The sequence below is a fragment of the Amphiprion ocellaris genome, chromosome 13 (genome assembly GCF_022539595.1).
Source record: "Amphiprion ocellaris isolate individual 3 ecotype Okinawa chromosome 13, ASM2253959v1, whole genome shotgun sequence".
Lineage (NCBI taxonomy): Eukaryota > Metazoa > Chordata > Actinopteri > Pomacentridae > Amphiprion > Amphiprion ocellaris.
In genome coordinates, this window is record NC_072778.1 from 34,160,847 (window position 1) to 34,183,674 (window position 22,828).

The 22,828-nt window shown below is 39.7% G+C and overlaps 1 protein-coding gene across 5 annotated transcripts; it reads left to right on the forward strand.

Annotated features, from left to right (window-relative positions):
* Window positions 1-1,075: 1,075 nt before the first annotated feature.
* On the forward strand, window positions 1,076-11,949 carry LOC111588044 (cytoplasmic polyadenylation element-binding protein 4-like). 5 transcript variants are annotated; one of them, XM_023298161.3, is made up of 12 exons: window positions 1,076-1,205; window positions 2,113-3,223; window positions 3,332-3,430; window positions 4,313-4,406; window positions 6,027-6,077; window positions 6,863-6,886; window positions 7,293-7,469; window positions 7,738-7,827; window positions 7,927-8,045; window positions 8,439-8,553; window positions 8,637-8,818; window positions 8,988-11,949. In XM_023298161.3, the coding sequence occupies exons 2-12, from the start codon at window positions 2,159-2,161 to the stop codon at window positions 9,213-9,215; spliced, it is 2,244 nt and encodes a 747-aa protein (XP_023153929.1). In that variant the 5' UTR covers window positions 1,076-1,205; window positions 2,113-2,158; the 3' UTR covers window positions 9,216-11,949. The 5 variants fall into 5 exon arrangements, with proteins under 5 accessions (XP_023153929.1, XP_054872751.1, XP_054872752.1 ...); XM_035942890.2 differs by lacking the exon at window positions 1,076-1,205 and adding an exon at window positions 1,283-1,640; XM_055016775.1 differs by lacking the exon at window positions 1,076-1,205 and adding an exon at window positions 1,285-1,640 and having other exon boundaries at window positions 4,316-4,406.
* The last annotated feature ends 10,879 nt before the right edge of the window (window positions 11,950-22,828 follow it).

Below are 22,828 nucleotides of genomic sequence, written 5' to 3' on the forward strand. Positions count from 1 at the left end.
TTTTCAGCCACTCCTGCTTGCTTGAGTGCGTTCTAAAACCAGTAGGTCTGCTTTTATCTTTTTTATTTATTTTATCACGCTCATCCCACAAGAGTGTGTTTAATGCACAGTCATGAGAATATTCTATTTGAGCTTGCTTTGAGTTAAAATGGCTGCTAAGCTGTACTGTGTGCATGCTCCTAATGAGCCTCTGTTGCTTGAGTAGCTTTGAACACAAGTAATTTTACTCCCACTTGAGTAATGTATGCTGTGGGTAGCAAGAGCAATGCTTCTGAGCAGGATAATCTTTCATCTCCTGGTGAATAAACGACCTGTAAGTTGTTAATGACTCTGCATAGTGACACTTTGGTTTGCAGGTAGACAACAGATGAAGGAGACTGACTGTCATCCTGCGTTTTACTAAGTGAAGGTATGATATGACGGTATGATCGAAGCACAGGACAGATCTCACCAAAGTAAAATGAATCAAGCTCTCAAGCTCGATTACGTTCTGAAAATAGCAGCAGCTTATTTTAATGAGATTGCTATGCAGTACTTTGCTGTGGATCCGGGTTATAGCAGTTCAACAAAATCCACCTATCACTCCACTCATCTGTCCGTCTGTCTAGATAAAATGCATTGCTTTTCAGGGCCTGTCATACACCAGTACTGAATGCCTAGAAGCTGAGGTGGAGGAAAAAAATATTTGCTTAGCCAAATGAACTCATCTGCATTTGAAGCAGATGGTTGCAAATACTAGACTTTAGCTTTATAAGCCTTGAAATCCATTGGCTGACAGCATTTTTGCAAAAATATCGAAGTTTTTAGTCTTGGTTAAAGGTTTAGACAGAAATTTCCTTGGATCATTAAAGTATTTTCCCTACAACTCCTCCCATTGATTTCAAGACATCCTTATTTGGGAGGAGAACGTCCTGACTGCATCTGCCATTCATTGAGAATGAGCACGTTGGGTGTGACTTTGCAGCAATTATCCAATCACAAATTAGATTTCAGTTTAAGTGGGCAGGGCGATGGAGGGAAATCCTGCCTTCTATTGGCTGGCTGCTGGTGACGGGGCGGGGCTTCTAGACGGAAGTGTCTCCCGACTGGCCCAGCTGTCATCTAGAAGAGAGAGGAGACCATTTACACCGGCTGTCTGGGAAATGCAGAAAAGGGAAAAAATTATGGCAACATCCAAATGATAAGGTCATGACGCCGAACTGAAGGTAACTGTACCCGACGCACCGCCGAACAGACGCGTTTGTCGACGCCGTGGAGTGGCCGTCGAGTCCGCGTTGGCTTATTTCGACATGTAGAAATGATGACAAGGATTGGTAGGCTGTGTGACATTGAACATACAGGACACGAAACAGACGAGGTCGTTTAAAGAGCCACACACCATTTCCAACTTGGGAATTTCTAACGGTGCTGCGTAGGAACATTTTAAGCTACATTTAGGCCGCTGAATCGGTTTATCGCTTCCGAGCTGCTTTGCGAATATGCTCCAACTGCTCTGCGGCTGTCGGCTATTATGCTAGCACTAGCGGCTCGGTGAAGGGAACTAGCCCAGATTCAGAACAGACAGGAGACGTCATCAACATTTTCCTGTATTTAAATGGTTGCGTATGAGGAGGTCATTGCTGGAAATGGAAGATTATTCGGTAGGTGTGCGTGCCGTAACCCTCCGCAGCGCTTGAGCGTTCACATTTGCGCTGTAATGCGTAAAGGTGCTTAAAACTGTTGCCTGTTCGGATCTACGTGATTAATAATGGGGCACATGGAAGGTGGCGGAGCAGCTGTTAGCTCGCTGCTAGCCGCCTAACGACCTCTGGAGACGTCAGCTCCACCAGCCCAGGCTGCTAGCTGCCTAAAGCTGGGTGTTTTCCGTAGTTGTCCGCCTGCTGTAGGGTTGTGTTTCACCCAGGCCTCCCATAGCCAAGCAAATGATTTAATCTCATTGATTGCATCACAAGACCAGCAAGGGTGCAGCCCGAGCACATTCACTGCGTTTTTGTGTGTGTGCGTGTGCGCGCGCGCGCGTGGCAGGATCAACTTAAGGTGTAACAGCTTTTTTTGTTTTTTTTGTCACCCCTTTCTCTTTCTTCCCTGCTTCCCCCTCAACCCACATTTTAGGATAAAGAAAGCCAAAATTGATCTGAAGATTTTCTGGGTGTCCTAAATGGGGGACTACGGGTTTGGAGTTCTGGTGAAGAACGGCAGTGGTAACAAATCTGCTTTCCCTGTAAGGATCCCTCCTCACCTTCAACCCCAGCACCCTCACCACCCCTCCAACCCCCCCAGCCCCCCTTCCTTCGTAAACAACACCTGCTCCACCAATGGGGGCAGTGCTTGGCTGTTCCCCGCCGTAGCCCAGCACAGTAACATGCAAGATGAGATTCTGGAGTCAGACAAGTCCAAGGCTTTGGACCTCCAGGACATGCAGGAGAAGACTCAGGTCCAGGCCCAGCCTCAGGCCCTATCTCCAGGCCAGCAGGAGGCTGGAGGCGGCCTAGGGGAGCTCGAGGGAGCTCTTCCTGAAGATGGCTCGTTGGAGAAGGGTTCTTTGGAGAGCAGCGGTGGGAAAGAGAAGCTTAGGATGGAGTCCCCAGGGCTGAGTAGCTTCGACTACCAGGACAGCCTGGGAATGGTTACAAGCTGTGCACAATCCACCTCCTCCTCATCTTCGCTAACCAGCTTCAACAACTGGTCCCCTGCTGTCCCATCCACCCAATCTCCGGTGGTCGGAGAAGATGTTGGAGGGTTCTTTGGTCCCGCTGGCTCCAACGCCAATGGACCTCCACTACTGTTCCAGAACTTCTCCCACCACGCCGGCCCTGGCTTTGGAGCAGGAGGTAGTTTCTCCCCACAGATTGGCCCAGTCTCCCAGCACCACCCTCCCACACCTCATCCCCAGCACTACCACCCCCACGGTCAGGGGGTTCCACAGCAACACCGACGTTCCCCAGCTAGCCCTCATCCACCCCAGCCCTCCTTCCCTCCGCATCCCCATCGCACTGGACCATTCACCCAGCTGCCCCACCTTGCTCCTGCCCAGAGTAAACCTCCCTCACCCTGGGGAAGCTACCAGAGCCCCTCCACTCCCACATCCACTTCTTGGAGCCCAGGTGGGTATGGTGGCTGGGGAGGCACACAGGGGGTTCGAGAGTACCGCCGGGGTGTAGGTGGAGGGATGACAGGGCTCAACTCCATCTCTCCGCTGAAGAAATCTTTCCCCAACAACCAGGTACGTGAGGTTGTCCCGTCTCATTTCAGATAGTAATTAATCAAAGCAGAAACAAAGTGCATACTACATGTGATTAGGAGACTTGCAAATTTCCTGTCTGTTCCCCAGGTTCCCTCGCAGAAGTTTCCTAGAAACAGTTCTGGCATCAATCACAAAGGCTGGGTGGACGACAGCATGAGTCGCAATGACAGCGTCTATCCTTTCCAGGTGGGAAGAACACTCAGGCTGATGTTAAGGAAATGAATAGATGCCTGAAAGGACTAAGTTCACTTCAGTTAATTCTCATGACAACAGCAAGGGAATTGTGCTGTGGTCACATCTGATTGTAAATATGTCTGTATTTTCCAGGGGCAAATGATGTTAATCTTATTTAACATGCTCATCTGTTTCAAATGCAACAAATAAGCCATTGAACAAAACAGGATATGTGGCCATTCAGCCAGCTGAACGGATGAATTGAAACTTATTGTGTGTGTTTATGTCTGAGGCCTTTATCTAGATCATTTGGTTAAAGGAGAACAGTCTTATCAGCTGGTGTGATCACATGGGCTTCCTCTTGTCCTGATTTGAGATGTCTTGTGCTCTTCTGCAGCTTTGCATACTCTCAACTCTTTGTTATACACAGTGATGCACCCTCACTCGTTATGTATTACGTATCACGTGGTATGTGTTACTGACAGCTATTCAGTGTTTTTAAAATTGTTTTTAAAAAGATGATATTTATTTTCACTTTAGGCTATTTGATTATAATTTGCATTGGTAAGAGTTTGGCCACTTTAAAGGCTCTATTTTAGTTTTTTTTTCTTAGCTCTTTAAGTAGCATATCTTCCTTGTTAATCGTATCAGAAAGATTGGAAAAATGAGATTTGATGGCAGAGTATGCAGATAATTTTATGTGACATCCTTTGGATTCCATTTTCTGTTTACTGTGCTTTGTCTCTACAAAGATAGTCTTTGCTATTTTTTTTTTTTTTTTTTAAATTTGCTATTAGCATCATAACAAAATATGTCGGGGATCTTGTAGCTGGTGCTGCTGTAGATGGTGATGTAGGAAGTGAGGAGGCTAATTGTTGTCTTCCTCTCTTTCAGCAGGAGAGAACACGGTCCTTTGATGGTTTCAGTATGCACTCTCTGGAGAACTCTCTGATTGACATTATGAGGGCTGAGCAGGATTCCTTAAAAGGTTGGTTCCCACACTAACAATAGTGAGGAAGGGATAGGTTTTTCTCACTGCTGGCTGTAGATAAATACAGCAGTTGCTGCATGTATTTGACAACAAAATAGAAATTGGGTATTATATCACAATGCTGGTAATTCTGTAGCCAGCAGAAATCCGGTTTGGAAAAACGTGCTGCTTATTGAGGGAATGTTTACGTTTGCACTACATGTGTTTTTTTGTTTGTTTGTTTGTTTTTTCACATGTTGGATGTTTGTCTTGCAGCAGTGCACTTTTATACTAATGGCACCAGCAAAACAAATATTAATGAGCTTCACCACATTTTAATTTACTTTAGTGATATTGTGGTGTATGAAGGGCTGGGTATCATTGCAAGTTTTTGACTACAAATATGACACCTAAGGATTGATGCTGGCACTGAAAAAGATTCTATGGGCACATTTTTTGTTGACAGTATTGTTTTTGTTGCCCTTTTGTCTGTCCTTTTGGCCACATACAGAATCAATCAGCTATAGTAGGGCTGGGGAGTATCACCCAAGATTTAAAAGGATAATGTATTTTGGATTATTGGACAGTAGAAATGTATCTCTCTGTGTAAGTTCACCTCTTAATTTTAACATCATGGGATTTTGAATGAAATCAAAGACTATTTGGATATTGAACATTAATACTTTTATCATATTGATCAAAACGTGTCCACAACAGTCGGAATCAACATGCTGGGATTTCATGTCTTGATAAATTCTTTGATAGGAGAAATTAATTTTAGACTGTTTTACTTGACAATTTTGTCATTTTTGTTTTAGTGATTAACAATTGTCTTGTGAAAAAGAGCGTTGTAGAAACCGTTGCATATCTCAGAGTATCAAAAGTATTGTTTCTGCATTGGCGGTAAAACTCTACACGTTGCAATCAAATCAGGTGGGAGACCCATTCAGATTGGTTACAGAGCCGTCTTGCATTACAGTCCATTTTTGTCTTATTCTCTATAATTAATGAAAACAATCACCTGCAGCATTTTTTTCAGAGTAGACCGTTTGAGCTTGAAGTGAACTCTCTCATTAATAAAACATTTCAGTTCAGATTTCTTACTGTCAGTCCTAAAGGAACCATTTTACATCACAGCCCGGCCTGCTGATGCATGTACCTTCTTTTTTTTGAAACATATCTTTAATCATTTATGCAGTCGACCTGCCATTTGTCATGAGGGTGTTTTCCGTCTCCTAATTTTGAAGCCAACTTTCTCAGTAATCAAAAATAGCCTGATAATTTGCATAGTCATCGAGCAAAAAGTTGTCAAACACACATTCTTGGACTTCAGTGTTTTCAGGCATAAGACATAACCCTAAGATACATGTTGAACTTATAATTACTGACAAGCGGGACTACATTTGAGTTACTTTTTTATTTGTCTGCCAAATTCTCCACACTTTCCCCATATCTGCACTGTCATTTTCATTTTCCTGTAGACACACAAATGGAATGTATTGCCTCAAACCAACATAACACCAGTGGGTTAGGTAGCTATTATTACATGAGAAAGAGGAATTAATATAATTACTAGTCCAGTTGGGAATCCCTGTCATGGCATCGTGTTCTGAGACCTCTCCTGTTTTTGTCATTTAGGACGCTACAGCTTCTCTCACCAGGGTGGAGACGGTCCTCTACCTATGAATGGTATGTAAATGATATGCATTTAAATATGCAGTACAGCTGAGGTCAGGGCTTGAAATTAATGCCTGCCATATGTGTATAAAAACTGCAGCTATTTCTAAAAGTGGAAGTCAGGATCCAGTATCTGCATTGTCTTTGTCTCATTCAGTGTAGCTGATAGGTATTTGCTTTGGTGAGCACATAAATTTGAAGCAAAACTGAAGTGTCTGGATGTGACATGACCAGACTGACACATAAAGTAAGTGGGTAAAACAGTAAATGACTTGAGGCATATTGCTTGTTATTTACTACACTGGAAATCTGGTCTTTGTGGTAAACAAAATGGTGGCTTCTGTATGTAAGAAAATGGTACTGGTGCCAGACAGGTTCAGAATCTGTTATATGATACGGATCACAGTTTTTTCCTCCTCATTCACACAATGTTTCAAGAAAATGTAGGGCGGCTTCAGATAGTTTTTCTTGCCTAAGTAAGGGTCAAATTATTTGGTGAATGGGTTCAGTTCTCTCCCTAATACAGTATATGGCGTTTTGATACCAATTTTGCATCAGTCTGATTTTGTTTTAGTTGCATTCAAATTAATGCATTTTGGTATTTTGTGTTTTGATTAAAAGCATTTTGGAAAATGGAATTTAAGGGTGCCTGTCACTTTAAAAATTGCTCACATTTTAGCTGGTGACCCAGAAAATTAATTTCAAGCCTTGATAGTGTAATTTTTACATTTAGTTTTTATCATGTGCCTTTTTCAACAAAGCCTTTTCAAGAGTGTCTTGTGTTGTTTTACATGCAGCGAGAAGTTATGGCAGAAGACGAGGTAAAGCTTGTTACTGTGTCTTGATTTCTTTAATTTTACTAAGTAAGCAGCAGTTTCCCCTGATGTGATCACTTTGTTGTTTTGCCTCTGTGTCTGTCTGCTTGATTTTTCTCTGTACTGATTATTCTGCCTTGAGCGTTTAAGACCCTTCTTCTGCAGTGCATATGAGGCTTTACGGGTCGACTACCAAGAACTAGCAGTGATAATACTCTTGCTTTTACTGTGTAATCCAAAATGGCTATCATGGCTGCTTTTTGTATTTCTTGCCATTTTAAAAAATTTTTTTTTTGCATTCCATCCAATTCCCTGCTTTTTGTAACATCCCTGCTCTCTTACAATATAGTAAGAACTCTTGAGTCTCTATAGTGGTGAGCCAGCATGTCAACCAGGTCATTCTGTCCATTAGGCCATTCGTCTCTGTTCCCCATGGAGGATGAACGCTCTTTTGGAGAAGATGAGTCGGGAGACCAGGGGCTTGCAGGCCTCGGTTCAGCCCACTGTTTCCCCCACCTCAATGGCGAACGCGTTGAGCGATATTCTCGCAAGGTGTTTGTTGGTGGGCTGCCCCCAGACATAGACGAAGGTAAAGACAACATGTGGAGCTAGAATTCTTAATTAACCCCGGTTTTTGTAGACGATAACAAAGCAACATTACAATTATGTATATTAATAATTATTAAAGATACATATTTCAAAACAGATTTCATGACAGTAGTGCCATGTTTCCAAGATGTATTTCATGTTTCTAATTCTTGAGCCTTAATTGAGCTTTAAAGCAACTGCTTTGGCTTTCAGTGTCTGTAACCGTAGTTAGTTCTGATGGTGATTCACTAACTGAGCTCCCTTTTCAGATGAAATCACTGCCAGTTTCCGTCGATTTGGCCATTTGTTTGTGGATTGGCCTCACAAGGCAGAGAGCAAATCCTATTTTCCACCAAAAGGTGAGTGAAACCAGTTTAATGGTATATTTGTGCCAGCGACGTGATGTTTTTTGGGGGTTTTTGTTCACACTCTTTGTTCTGAATATCCCATATTTCCAGGATATGCATTCCTGCTGTTCCAAGATGAGAGTTCTGTTCAAGCCCTGATTGATGCCTGCATTCAGGAGGATGGCAAGCTTTACCTGTGTGTCTCCAGCCCCACCATCAAAGACAAGCCTGTGAGTGTATTAGTTTGTTCTACTGCTAACCTGCATGCTTGTTGTCTGTCTGAGCCAACAATTAAGACTGAACTAAGTGGTAAAATTAGACTCACACAAGTGGGCTTGATTTGTGAATCTAATCAAAGCGCAGAATGCTAAATGGTGACTTTAGCTGTACAATACAGTGAAACCGAAGACTTCTGGTTTAAAAAAAAAAAAAAAAAAAAATCCTGCCACCACAGACAGCATCTTGCAGTAGCAGTCAAAAATGTGTTAATCCATATTACATAAGCAGCAAGTCCCTTTCATTTCCAATCAAAAATGTGTCTTGGTCATAAGAGAGTAGAGCCTGACTGAGAGGAAATTAATGTTTTGTTTTTTTTTTTCTGTCTTTCATCTTGGTTTTTGTAGGTCCAGATTCGGCCCTGGAACCTAAATGATAGTGACTTTGTTATGGACGGCTCTCAGCCACTGGACCCGAGGAAGACCATTTTTGTAGGAGGTGTCCCTCGTCCCTTACGTGCAGGTACGTATGTAAGACAACCTTTGCATTTCTGTGACTGAACAATGTTAGCTCACATTAACTTACGTTGTCCATCGCTATTCCAGTCGAGCTTGCCATGATCATGGATCGTCTGTACGGGGGAGTGTGCTACGCTGGGATCGACACAGACCCTGAACTCAAGTATCCGAAAGGGGCAGGGCGAGTGGCCTTCTCCAATCAGCAAAGCTACATTGCAGCCATTAGTGCCCGATTTGTTCAACTGCAGCACGGGGAGATTGATAAACGGGTGAGTCGATCTGACGCCAGCAGCTCCTAAAAGATCCTAAAAATGAAAAGCAGATCTTCATTAAATATTCATTTCCACCTATCCAGTATGCTGCTGTGCACACATTCAAATTTTTCCTCACTCTCCATTTTAACTGTCTCCCTATCATCCATTTCATCTCTGCTCTCAGGTGGAAGTGAAGCCATATGTCTTGGATGACCAGCTGTGTGATGAGTGCCAGGGCACTCGCTGTGGAGGGAAGTTTGCCCCTTTCTTCTGCGCCAACGTGACCTGTCTGCAGTACTACTGCGAGTACTGCTGGGCAGCCATCCACTCCCGAGCCGGTCGTGAGTTCCACAAGCCGCTGGTGAAGGAGGGAGGGGACCGACCACGACACATCTCCTTCCGCTGGAACTAAGGCGAGAGGGCGAGGGAGGGAGACGTCGCAGGACTGGGGAGGGACTGAGAGAAAGGGGTAGTTAGGGAAGGGGTATGGGCTACGATGAAAAATAAATGCACTTTTCTTTTAAGTTAAAAAGGATTAATTTATTTTTTATTTTCTTTTTTTTTTAAAATTGGGCCTTCTAAAAGAAGTAAATGCTAAGAAGAGTGAAATCCCATTTACGTTTTGACTTTAAATGTGCATGAGCATATGGATGCATTAGATTTGGATTTAGGTGTTTTTTGACTTGACTGTACTTTCTTTTCATGTTAGCTGGCAAAGCTGCTTACATTTGTTGTCGAGAGTAACATAAAAATTTAAGTGAGGTTCATCATACCTAAATCAGTATACTAACTATGGACGTTGAGTTTAAGAAGGGTGCATTTTCTTACTTTTTGCTTGCAGGATTAGAGAACAACTGTACCATTTACCAAAGGTTGAGTGCAAATGGTTGGGTTGAACAGAGGAGGAACTCGGTTTCGAATGGATGATTGAGTTTTTCAAGAAGCTCAGTGTATAGCATCTGGCCACGTCACAAAACAAAATCTCCCCTCAGTTTGGCACATGCGTTTAGATTGTTGGCATGAGTTTTTAGGTCTTGGTTTACGTCGAGACTTTGTAACCAGAAGGGGGCAAACCAAAGATTGGCCTAAACGCATCATTAAAAACCGTCGTTGATCTGAGGGTTTTCAGGATAATGTTGTGTCCTCTCGTCACATGGCAGAGGGCAGGCTGGAGTTTCAGTTGGTGGGTTTCAGCTAATAAAGACACAGCCCTCAGGGCTCAGGTATTGGCAGTAGTATTTACTCACTTTATATTGTCAGGGATATTAGCACTGGAAGCTAACATGCTAATGTAGTACAAACTAATGGGAATGCACAGTCCAGTCTCCCTGAGCTGTCCTCATGGTGTACCACTGCACGCTCTACCATGACTGGAGCTTCTATCACAAGTGTTGTGGTTGGATATGGTAGTAGCTAGAATTTGCTGTCACAGAGATAAAGATATTATTTTATACATGGCCTGCTGATTTTTGTACAGTGTTTTATAGCTGATTATTTTGTCATGAACATATATACATTTATTATGCACTACTTTTCTAAATATTTTTTTCAATAGTCATTTTAGGCACATTTTTCACAGATGGGAGAACTCCTTTTGCAATACCTCATTTTTTTCACTTGGTGAAAAATAATTTTGTACCTTTGTTACTAAGAGATCTGCATTTATGGTAAACTTAATTTAAAAAAAATGAATGATAATATAATTTTCAATTAGCTTTTATATATTTAAGTGCTGGTAAACCTGAAAATTGTCTGGTGCATTGATGTGATTCTGTAGATAAAAAAACAACAAAAAAATGAGGCTATTGTTAGCCAGTCATATGTGGATTCTCCTCTGTCCTAATAAACATAATTACAGGATCCTAAGGCATGGCAAGACCTTTCTAAACTGATTTTGATAGTCTTGAAAATATAATCTGATATTTCGCTCCTAGGTGTAGTCATTAAGATTATTATTAGGGTAAATGTTTTGGCTTTGGTCAATGTGAAATCTTCCCTTCTATCACCGGAGTGGATATCAGCTGTTTGAATATTTAGACCCTCTTTCTGGGACTGCCTGTAAGTTCTACTTATTCTTGGCATGCATAAGAGATAACATGGCTAGTGATAATGCAGGACCTAATGTAATGCACTAGATCTCCTTTTTGACTTTCTTTTCCTTATCTCTTTGAGATCGCCTCTCTTGTAGCCTCTCTTTACACGATGGAGTCTGCCTTCCTTACTGTACACAGACATGATGTTTATGCAATCTACACGGTGACAACACTTGGGATGCGTTTTGTTATGTAGAGGACACTCAGTAGGACTTAGGTGAGGAGACTTGATCACTTGACCCCCTTTGTGATGTGGCATGCTTTGGGACATAACCTGAATGTGATTTAATGTTGCAAGTTAACTTTGAGCCATTATGTGCAATACTTATTCTTTCCAGAAACAGTTCTCCGCAGTGTAAGTCATTCAATCCATATAAACCATGCAGTCATTTACACATTTTTTGTTTCCTATTGTTCATGCTGATGTCTGCAAAGAAAAAAATAATTTATACCTGAATTTATTTTTAAACATTAGTTTTGTGCTTATTTACTTATTTTGCTACTACCATGCTACTGTGATTGAAAACGTTGTATATACTAGGTCGATAATGTATTTAGCATTTGCTATATTTTCAATTGAAATGTATAACTATCATTTTGATGAGATTTTTGTTCTATTTTTTGGGGTGATGTGTTAAACTCGTTGATGTGTCTAGTTTTTCTAATTGCTGTATTGTGCTCCACATTTTCACATGAAAAGAATATTGATTATGTCTGTTAGTATTACTTGATTGCAAAATTTCAATAGTTTTTAATTGAATGCTGGGAAGGTTATATTTATTAACTTTGTTTTTTTTTTTTTTACCTGATATCATTTTGATTTTTATTAAGTCATTTCACATTTATATGTAAGTTCCAATTTTTATATTTTCTTCCTGATTAATTTCCGCTACAATACAGACATCAGTTTTTATAGTTGGTTTGTAGTATTGAAGTAAAACAAAGATCTAATGTCATATATTCATTTGCTGCCAACTGTTTGTAACTGTATGCATACATTTGAAGTATTTGTAATGTGAGATGTTGAACGAATAAAACAGCTGTGAGGAAGAAGATCGGGCTGATGTTGTTTCCCAAGAATTTTACTCCTTTATTTCACTATTTAATGAGAGGAATTTACCGGAGGTTTTCTAGTAAATGGGAATCGTATACCTGATGCTTTTGTTGTGACCACACTTTCTGGCACATCTGGTAGGTTAAAACTGGGTCAGAGGTATTTATAGATGAAGGGTTATTTCAGGCTTTAGTGAGTGTTATTTGCTCACCTAAACCTACTGTCTTTTGTCCCAAGAAGCCTTTTGCAGTCTTAAAAAAAGTTACGGTTTTTCCAAGTGAAATTTTTTCAGCTGTAACACATAGCGAAAATTGCACTGACTGTCTGAATTTACAGTGTACGAAATTATTATATGAATTAGTGGGTTTGTCCTCCGTTTCAGACAAAACTCACTGTGCACTCATAGAACAGTATACAATATTTATAGAATAAATTGATGTATAAAATTCAGAAAATTAGCAAATGCATCATAAATAATATACTGCGTATATTTTTGGGCACCTTCACGCATACGTTCACATTAGTTTTTGAGTTAACTTTGTCGATATGTCTTTTCACATTTTCCTTTTTTTAAAGTTAATATTATACCTGCTCAGACGCAAAGCCCACCGGGAGTTTCATTGTTGGTAACTAACCAACAGCGTCACCTGTAGTGCCACCTGCAGGCCGAAAGCGGTGCAACCAGCCCGGGACAAACCGCACGAAAAGACACTCGGACCAGGCAGAGAGAGCAGAATCAACCCGTGTCGGTGCTTCGCCAGGTGTAGAACTTGTGAGGAGACATCATGCCGAAAGTTAAGACTCTTCATGTCCCCCGGTGTGGCTCACAGCAGAGCTCCGGTCAAAGAAATGGACCAGACCGGGACCAGACCGTGGAGCAGGACGAACCCACCTCTCGGTTGTCCCGTACGAAGAAGTGCGGGAACAAGCGGGGTAACGATAAATGTGACAAGACTCTGTTGAAAGTGAAATTAACGAAACTCAGCCGCGGTACTTTGCCTGGGAAGGTGACTAAGGACGATGAAACACCGTCAAGTTGGATGTTGGAGCCAAGTAAACTGAAGACAACAGCAAACCGAGGTTAACAGCTATTCTGTTAGTTAGCTGCTTTAGCTAGCTAGCCGGCTAGCATTAGCAAAATTACCACTAGCTTAACATTATCTTGGACAGACAAAATTAATGAATCACAATATACTTTACTCAGGTTTTCTGCAGGCCATTAAAAAACATTAATAGTCATTTAATTGATTTTGTGAAAATTAAGGCCTTAAATGGCATTAAAAAATCATTAAATTTGACTGGCTGATTTCTGCAGAAATCCTGTTACTATAGTGGTTCTCATCTGTAGGGTTTATTGATCACTGTGAAGAGTCATGTGGTAGTAAAGTAATAGAAAGGTGTGTGTTTTTCTTGTATTTTTGGCGGCTAGTTTGCTGCCTGATCAAAGGACAGCAGCTGAGAATTTGCCTTTTTGCTAATTCTGGCATATTAGGATCTTTTTTTAAAAAAGTAAACATAAGACTTTTGTTTTTGTTTTTTTTTTCTGTTTTTTTTTTTTTTTGGTGGGGGGGGGGTTTATTTTCTACAATAGGGCTCTATAAATCACCCTCATAAAACAGCAGTGTAAAAGGCCATGACGGAATATGAGAAGTTTTTATTAAGTTAGAGGCATTTTGGTTTAATTTTTGATGTGTTCAAAACATTGCATTTCCTTATTTTCATCGAACTGGTATTGAGTCTATCCCTAAAGTCCACCTTAAGCGTTAAAGTTGACCTAGTTTACACAAAACTGAAAAAACAAGCTTAAATAACCTGCACTAATACAGTATATTTAAAGAATAAACAGGAGAAACCTCACATTCACATTTTTGTTGTTGTTTCTCTTGTCAGGTACCATCAGAGACCAGGCACCTCCATGTGATGTTGGAGATGTTTTCTCTTTTTCCCAAAGGTCCAACATCGAAGCAACAAATGAGAAGGAAAAGGTAGGCTGGATGCACATACACTATCTGTACTGACAAAAAGTCACAGGGGAAGACACTGAAAAAGTAGACGTTTGTAGTTATATTGTGTTGAACTGTATATGATTTAGGGTTTAACTTACTACAAACAAAAAATCATACACAATAACATGTAATTTCTACAGTTTTATGAGACCTACTGTAAATTAAATCGCCTCAGTCATCTCTGTGTATCTATCTGACCATCTAATTTAACTTTACGGTGAAATTTTACTTTGACAGTGGAGATCATAATGCGTAGATGGCATGTACAATGCATTTCATACTCATGTAAAAATATTATACTTATAAAACATATTACGACATGTATGTTTAAATCCAGTGAAGAGTTTGGCTATTTAGCTACGTAGACAGAAATGCACAGACATAAATCATAAAATGTATGATCGATGCCTTCCATTTGGCACACTGGCAGTTTGTAGAGCCACTTGAATAGAACAGAATCATTATAATTGTTATCAGTAACACCTGTTCTTTTTCTACTAAAACAAGTACTTCAGAAAAAAATACTGAATTTACTCCATGTTTTCCTGTGCACACACAGATACACTGTATGTATCCTCTGACTACCATCTAGACGACCCAACTCTTTTATTACCACTTCTTTATTTTCCTGGGAATGTTTTCCTTGTCCTGGATAGGCCAAGCTTTCGGTTCTTAGGACCATCTCCAAGATGCTGGAGGAGAACCAGCTCATCAGACAGAGACTGGCTGCCCTCAAGCTGTCCAACTGAGTGTTGATGGATAGAAATGGACTGCAGACCAGTACTCATTATCAGTGTTTCTCGACATCGAGGTTCTTCTTTGCAGACAAGTTTTGTTCTATAAGCACTGGGTGTTCAAACCAGTGATGCAAGAAAGCAAAGGTTGGTGATTATTAAAGCAGTCTGCATGGAAATGGCTTTGTTGAAAACAAAAAACTTTGACATTTTTTTCAGTAAAGAGTGTTCTTTTTTCAAACAAGTCTATCTTGAAAACTTTGTGCCAAAGTTTTTTTTTTATTCATATTTGATATGTTACATTTTAATAATACAGGGTTGTTTGGGTTACATGTGAATGTAATCCACTACAGTGATCAGCAAAACAGTTTGCATACAGATTAACTGTATAATAACACTATAGTTCCTTATCACACCTAGTCCGTTCACAGTTTAGCATGTTGCACTAATGACCAACAAGTTAACTCATATTAAACTCTATCCAGCAGAGGGCACCATCACCTTTAGTATCTGTTTGTTGTGTAAATTCACTTACCAGTCACACAACACCAGCTGATTTTATTGTGAAATCAGAAAACTAATAAAAACTGCTGCTTCACTGCTATAATTTGGCAGGTGCAACTCCCTTACTGTTAAGATGTGTGTAGATGTTCTATTCTTCACTGTGAAAATGTAAGAGCTGTTACTATGGTTAACATTTTTAAATAGTGGCTTGTGCTGTGATTCTGAGAACGAATTATTTACCCAAGACTGAGAAGCTGAGTGTCATCAGAGTATAACAGATATTCCAGGTTATATGGTGTCTAAAGCTTCCAGTTTGTCAGCTGCTGCAACTTGACATTTTAAAAGCAAAGAATTTGATGTTTATTTATGTTTATTTAAATTTTCATAGCACATTAAAGTGGCCTGCCATTATCATTATTGTTTAATAAGTTCACTCAATTCAAATTCAATAATATGAAATAATTGTATAGACCTGAATTTGTTCCCCCAAGGTTTCGTTTGTTTTTTTTAACAGGATTTATGAGTCAATCAACTTGAGGGCAGCATATGGCTGTGATTATTTTAACTGTAAAATAATTGATGTTAAACCATGCACAATTTAATTTAAATTGTTCTGCAATTTTCTTAATGTTTTGATTGATGAGCTTCATTTCCTCTGTATTTGGAGGCCATTTATTCTACCCTTTCCTGCCCTGAATGCAACAAGCAAGCTGCATCAGAGTTCACAGTAAAATTTCAGTGAAGTGTTAACTGTGCAAGTGTAGTATGTGCTAAAATATACAGATTTATTGAGGTGGTGCGTGGTCCAAGTTTACTTTAAAATGCAAGCATGCCACAAAGGTTTTTGAATGTATATTTGAGTAATTACATAAAATACCTAAAGTATCAGTACATTTCAGTTGGTGGTAAATTGACTGGACTAATTAATAATGCTTTTTAGTGTGTTGTCGTTGTAAAGCTGAAGTCACCAATGTCGTTACTCCCCTCATTACTTCTAAATGACCACACCATGAAATCCATTCTATCATGTTTCACTTGGACTAGCAGCCTGTCATTTAAAGCAAGTTTGATGACAACATGCCCTCAGAAATTAATGGCTTTCTAGAAGATCCTACAACAAAAAAACAAAACACGTTGATTGAAAACATGATTAAGCACTTCCATTTATGCAATACAACTGTAAGCAGGTTAGATAAACTGAGATATGAGGTCAAGCCACACTAGATACAGATTATGTAAAACAGAGGAAGCTGAAGATGCTTTTCTCTGTTTTAGAAACGAACCCTCAAGTTCTGAGACTGATGTTCTCTTTAGAAAATAGAGCTGGTGGTTTTAAGCTAGTAAACAGGCAGGTCACTGAGTGTGTTTTTTTATAGCATTGAGGATGAATGAGTGTTGGTGTGGTGATAAGCAGCTGAACAGGCCTTCAGGCCATCAGAGCTGTGGTCTGCTCAGGAGACTGGCAGGCGGCGGCAGCTATACCTCCAGACCGCGCTGCCAAGCATGTTGATCGGTGGTTTGCTACATTGTTTACGTGGTCAGAGGTCCCAGGCTGTTGTCCAGTTTAAAGCAAGCTGGTGTTGTTGTACAGGAGCTGTTCAGCAAATGGTGCAGTCAGCAGAAGCAGGAGATGTGTTGTAGAGAAGGGCAATAAAACACACTGGGCTATAAAATATAATGTGAAGTGATAAAGTATGTTGAGTATTGTTCAGGCCTAGCTGTGAACTCATGTTTATATAAAGCTATCTTCTGTTTTTGCATCCGTAAAATGCAGTGCTTCTTTTTTTTTCTAAGAAGCTAGATATCATAGTGGTGATTCTACTTTTGATAATGATGACGAATGGTTCATTTTTTTAAACACCTTTTGTGCCACATCCTTACTGAAAACGGCTGTCACGAACAGCACCCACTAATGTCAGCAAATGTGTGAGCTATGTTTCTCCACTGCTGACTCCCTCAGTTGACCTGACACTGCTGATAAGAAGTCACACTGTCTTAAGCATGATCAGATCGATCTTTCATAACAGCAGCCTTCAACTAAACACACACTTCATATGTAGTCTACCCGGATTTTCTTATCTCTTATTACGGACGGATACATTTGTGCGTGTGTACATTTTATCTGGTAGGTAAATATGTTTCACATTTACATGATAAATATCCCTCTCTAGTTCTTAATTAACACTCTAAAATGTCATCTCTCTCTATCAGAGTTCCATATTTAAAAGTTTTTTTTTTTCCATGAAAATAATCCCTTCCTGTCTTAAAATGACTTAGATGTAACTGTACTATTATTTCTTTTAGGATGCACAAGTCTACAAATTTCTGGCCTCTCACCACGTCAGCTCACCTTGGACTCAAATGCTGTTAAAGTACTACAATACTAAAATGTTGGAGTAACTTTAGTTGTATCTGTTTGAACTGTAAACAGATTTGGAAGAAGAATAGTGATTCAGATAGCTCCACCCTGCAAGCTGACAGGATTTGTTCCTTGGATTTGTTATGTATGAAACACTTGAAGTCTGAATCTGTGTTTTTGAGAAGGTCATCAGTACTCTGCCGTTGTGAGGCAGAAATTCTCATCCAAGGCGTTGATTGTTTATTCAGCTCCTGAAGCTGCATGCAGCATATAAATAGCACTATATGTTTAGGTTGTTTTTTGGCCTGTTGGGGCAGCACAAGCTGTTATCCCAATGTTGACATTTTATCATCTATCACAGCTGTTAAGGTGCACCAAGTCCAGTTTTACTCTCCATTAAGCTATTTTGTGCTCCACATGCTTGAGACAGTAATTACTCCTAGATTGTCCAATGTTTTCACCAGTTAGTGGCTGATTTTACTCTTCAGTTGTGTATTATTAAGTGCATTTATATGTGCATTCTAGCATTTTCTCATTACCTCTGTCATAAACTACAGGTGACGCTGAATGAAATGCCGTTTAATAAGTTAATTTATAATTTAATCTGCCAAAGTCCTCAGACCTGTTAGACAAAAAAGTCTGGACATGGCCAATAAAGTAATCTGAATCCAACAAAAATGCGCCTTTCTTGAGAAATGTTCAACATAATATATATCTTTTTGTCGTAATGATGCCTGTTGATATTAACCATTGTGAGAAATGTTTATAGTATATATGTGATTTGACAGCATATTAGCATTCAGTTTTCTTTTATCCCTAAATAATCAAAGAAATATATGAGTGAATTATCACAGATGACTCTGTTAGGCCCCAGTGGGATTATGGTGTCCCATGTCTTTCATATAGAAACTAACTCCCTAACAGCATTTTGTTACATCCACTGCCAGACAGAGTTCAAAGTGTTGAAATTTGCAGGAAAACAAATGCTGTCACAGAATTTCATCAGCCGTAACTGAGTCACTAGGCAGCATCCATTTACAAGTTTAAATTGCTCAAGTGTAAACTAATGTGCCTCTTTTAGCTCCAGCAGCATCTGCAGCAAAACAGAAGATATATTTACCAACCAGGCTGTCTACCAGACGTGATCATGTAAGCTACAACATACAAATGCAAAAATACAAAACAAATGATAAACAGGAAGGTTAAACGTTTCTTCTCTCACTCAGTCTTAGCATTTGTTGTCTGTGTATGATGATTCCTTTAAATATGTGGTTGATGGGCTTATTTTAAATGCGTACATGTAGAAGATTGCACTTTATATAAATGGACCTCATCTCACCTTTATAATAATTAATTCAGATAGAGATATTATTGTCTGTTTCAGTTGCCCTTACTCAACTCTGTTTTTGTCACACTAGCAGTGTGATCTCGACAAAAATCTACCAGTCAGTTTGCCACCTTATTCCAGAATGAAATATAGTCTGTAGATTGTAAATATCTTTTACAGTTACAACACAGATTTACTTGGATTGAATAAGCTGTCAGTAGTTTCCTTTATGCCATGGCGAATGGAGAAAAATCAGGTATAGCTGAAAAATCTATGGAATTTTAAAGCAAATGATTTGAAACAGTTAACAAATCACAAGGCTGACATTTTGGATGTATGTCATGGAGTGTGTCTGACCATGTTTGAAACTTGTGTCGCTGGTTTTGTAAAGTCATGCCATCCTCCTCATGTGACAGTCAAACTTTGAATGGTGTGTTATGTCACAGTTCTTTATTACACAGTGAATTTAAGCTCGTCTTTTAACAAGCAGTTTAAATCAAATTGCAAAATCTGTGAAAAATTGCAATTTAATATATTCCCATTCGGCTCCTGTTTCATGTGGATAACAAGATAAAGACGTTTATTTTATGTACTGAATTTTACTATAGATTATATATATAAAGAGAGACTAGCTGCTTTAGCTAATTTGTGCTTACTGGACAGGTATTGTAATCAAGAGCAGTCTTTATGTGATTAGTCATAATTATTTTGTCAAAAACTCTACAAACTTATGTATTGTAGCTTGAACCTTACTGTACTTTACAATGTATTTAGTGCAATAATAAGTTTATGCATTTGGATACAACAGCCATGTGACACTGCAGCTCTACATTTTTGTTCTCAAGTGTCAAACTGCAGTCGGTTCAAATTTAGGTCATGTTTTAAATCACTTCATATAAATCAGTCAGTCAACTTATTTGTTTTTCATTTTTATTCTTCCAGTTGTTATTCCACATTGTGCAGTGCGATCTTTATCTTGGAGATTTCCTTCACCTGTTGCATGATTTTGGTGTAGTGGTTCATGGGCTGCAGACGATGGTTTGGGAGCTGCAGTCTATTCTTTTGAAACAGGTACCACAGACTGTGATTTGTTCATCACAGTCTATCCAACGGGGATTTCAAGAGATGACCTCATTGTTGTGTTTTCTGGAACCTGTTGTTCTCTGTCCTTGCTGAACGCTTTTATCAACCTGCCCTCTTAAGTGCAGGAAAATCTGAGTTGTCGAGATACATGCATGAGTTCAACTCATCCACCTCCTGGAGGTTTGAAGGACTTGTCCAGGGGTTGAATGGCTGAGTCATCTCCTGTTGCTGTGGATGGCGGGCAGCTTCCTCCACTTCAGTTCCGTTTTGAAGGCAGATATTTCTTTGTGACAGATGTGATATTCTACTTACAGGCAGAGAGGTCGGATTTGTTGCTATTTTCTACGCTTGTCTCTACACTGGAGAGATTTGCACATTCCTTTGACTTCACCGTGTATCTTATTTTCCATCATCAAGTGACATCAAACAGGCCGTTCTAGGCTGAGGACCACAAAAACACCACATAAAGACCACATCCGTTTTGCTTCTAATTCAGCACTGCACTTCTACATGTCCACAGCGATATACTTACCATGTTTACAGTGGATTGGATAAAAGGTTGATATGCTAGGTAAAGTGTCCAATTCTGTAAAAGATATAGATCTCAGGTTTAAATGTTACCAAAGAATAAAACCTGCTGTCAGAAATCAGTAGACTAGAAAATGTGTCCAAAAACAATTGCAAAAAGATGAAATAATAGTACAGCTGTTAGCAACTGTTGCATTAAAGCAGAGTTCTACTGTGATAGCAACATGCAGCACAACTTGGTAGGAATAAAAGGGATGCGATAGTCATGTAGAGAGATGAGAGACAGCTGGTGGTGGTACACTTTAATGTACTATAACAGAAGATGACCCATGTGCAGTAAAAGGCAGAAAGACAAGACAGCTGTTTGGACAAGAGAATATTACTAACTGTGTGAGTTGTGCTAAAATAAGACAATAAAATTACAAAATCGCAAACAGTTCCATGGACACTAAAAAATGTTTTGTTGGGTTATTAGATAGGGGATGGGGGGGATGTTGTTATCTTATGTACTATATAGTTTCACTTATAGTTGAATACAGGGGTTATATAGGGATGTGTGAGGAGGGGGACCCTTTGTCTATTGAGGTTAAAGTAGCTTAATTAGCAAGCCAATAAAGATCACCTGTGCCTGCCAACAGTCTGACTGGAAAGTAAAGGCATATAGCCCTCGCTGACACATGAAAGGGCAAGAAATCAGTGGCATTAAATTACTGTTGCATCTTTACTGCTAATCATATGCAGTGTTGAGCTTAACCACACAGCAGCACACTTATCCATTTCTAATATTTCTGTCACTTCTGATCTTAGTCACATGATGACTGATATTTTCCAATTGTTGCTATATTCTGCAGACTCACAGCTGTGACCTTAAAAAGCTGTAGCTCATTTCAGGAATACATTTTGAATGATAAATTTGCGAGATCATATCAGTGAATGTTTTTTGTGGTTTGCTTTTTGCTGTAAATATGCGTCAGACAAATGTCTGATGTGCAACCAAACTCTGAGTTTCAGTACCGCATGTACATTTGCATATAAGATGGCTGTAATTTGTTGTGGTAAGATGGGGTTTTTTGTTGTCAGTCGGGATGTTTGTTTCATTTATTTTTGTGGTTTCAGTGCCATGAACAGACTTGCTACAAAGTGTGGCAACGTAGTGAAGGCACTGACTGAATGAAAAAACGCATTTGACCACTCCCAGTATCCAAGACTGTCATGACTTGCTCAAATTGAATGAGACTCCCCCTTTGCCCTTGGATGGTAGGATTAAAATAAATTTGGGGTGGTGGTTTCTGTATTTGTAATATTTGCATTGACTAACCATGTTGCGAAGAATTACTTAAAACTTTTGAAAAACAACCTTTTTTTTGTTTAGCATTCATTTGTTACATCAGTTTCAGTGTGATAGTGCTACAAGGCCTGTAGCTCATTCATTTTCATTGCAGTGTCTTCCATTGAAATTCATGAGCTCCTCTGTTGATCATTGGAAGAGTTCAAATTGAGACATTGATTCACATTGATTTTAACTGTTATGGTGCTGAATTATTGAGTTACTGTTAATGTGATACACATTAACATGTAGAACACTGCAGGCTTGAGAAAGCACGTTGTCAAGCTGCAGTGCTGCTTTACAGGGTATATTCTGCTCTCAAGCAGCGCCACGCTTGTACCACACTTAAGTAAATAAACAGTTTTGGGATGGGTGGGTGTCAGCTTTATAGCACACGACTAATCTGAAGGCATGCAAGCCAACATGCACCCCAAATAAACTCCTCTCCTTAGATTTGGGGAGAACATTTTAAGAACTCATTTTGCTGTTTGCTGTAATCCAGCTTACCCTGTACTTAGAACAACATTAAGCATCAGTTATCTTGAAGTTGTCCTTGATTGTGCCTGTCTTATTTTCTAACTTGTTTATTGTGACTGTCTCCGGATGAAATATTGATTCAGTCTCAACTTGGTCTTGATGTGCCTGTGATGTCAACAGTGAAATAGTGTGTTGTTATGTATAGTAGTGTGTTTGATGCCTTTGAACCCAATGCCACATGTCCTATAAACAACGACATGGCAGAAGTAGATGCAAGCTTCACTAAAACCTACGTGTTGTCTATGGCACAGCGATATGGAAAGGGATTGTCATCCTAAATTCAGAGGCCAGTACTGCATGCAGCTGTGCAGTATTTGATAACTACCTGCTGCTGCCATTACTCAAGCGTGCTGCAAGGCTTGGATCTATGGGTTTTACTGTCATGACTCCAGAGAACGATTTCTTACTGCTAGCGCTGGTGTTGTTTTAGAGAAGCACATATCTCGATTTTTCAATCTAGGCATTTTTCGTGT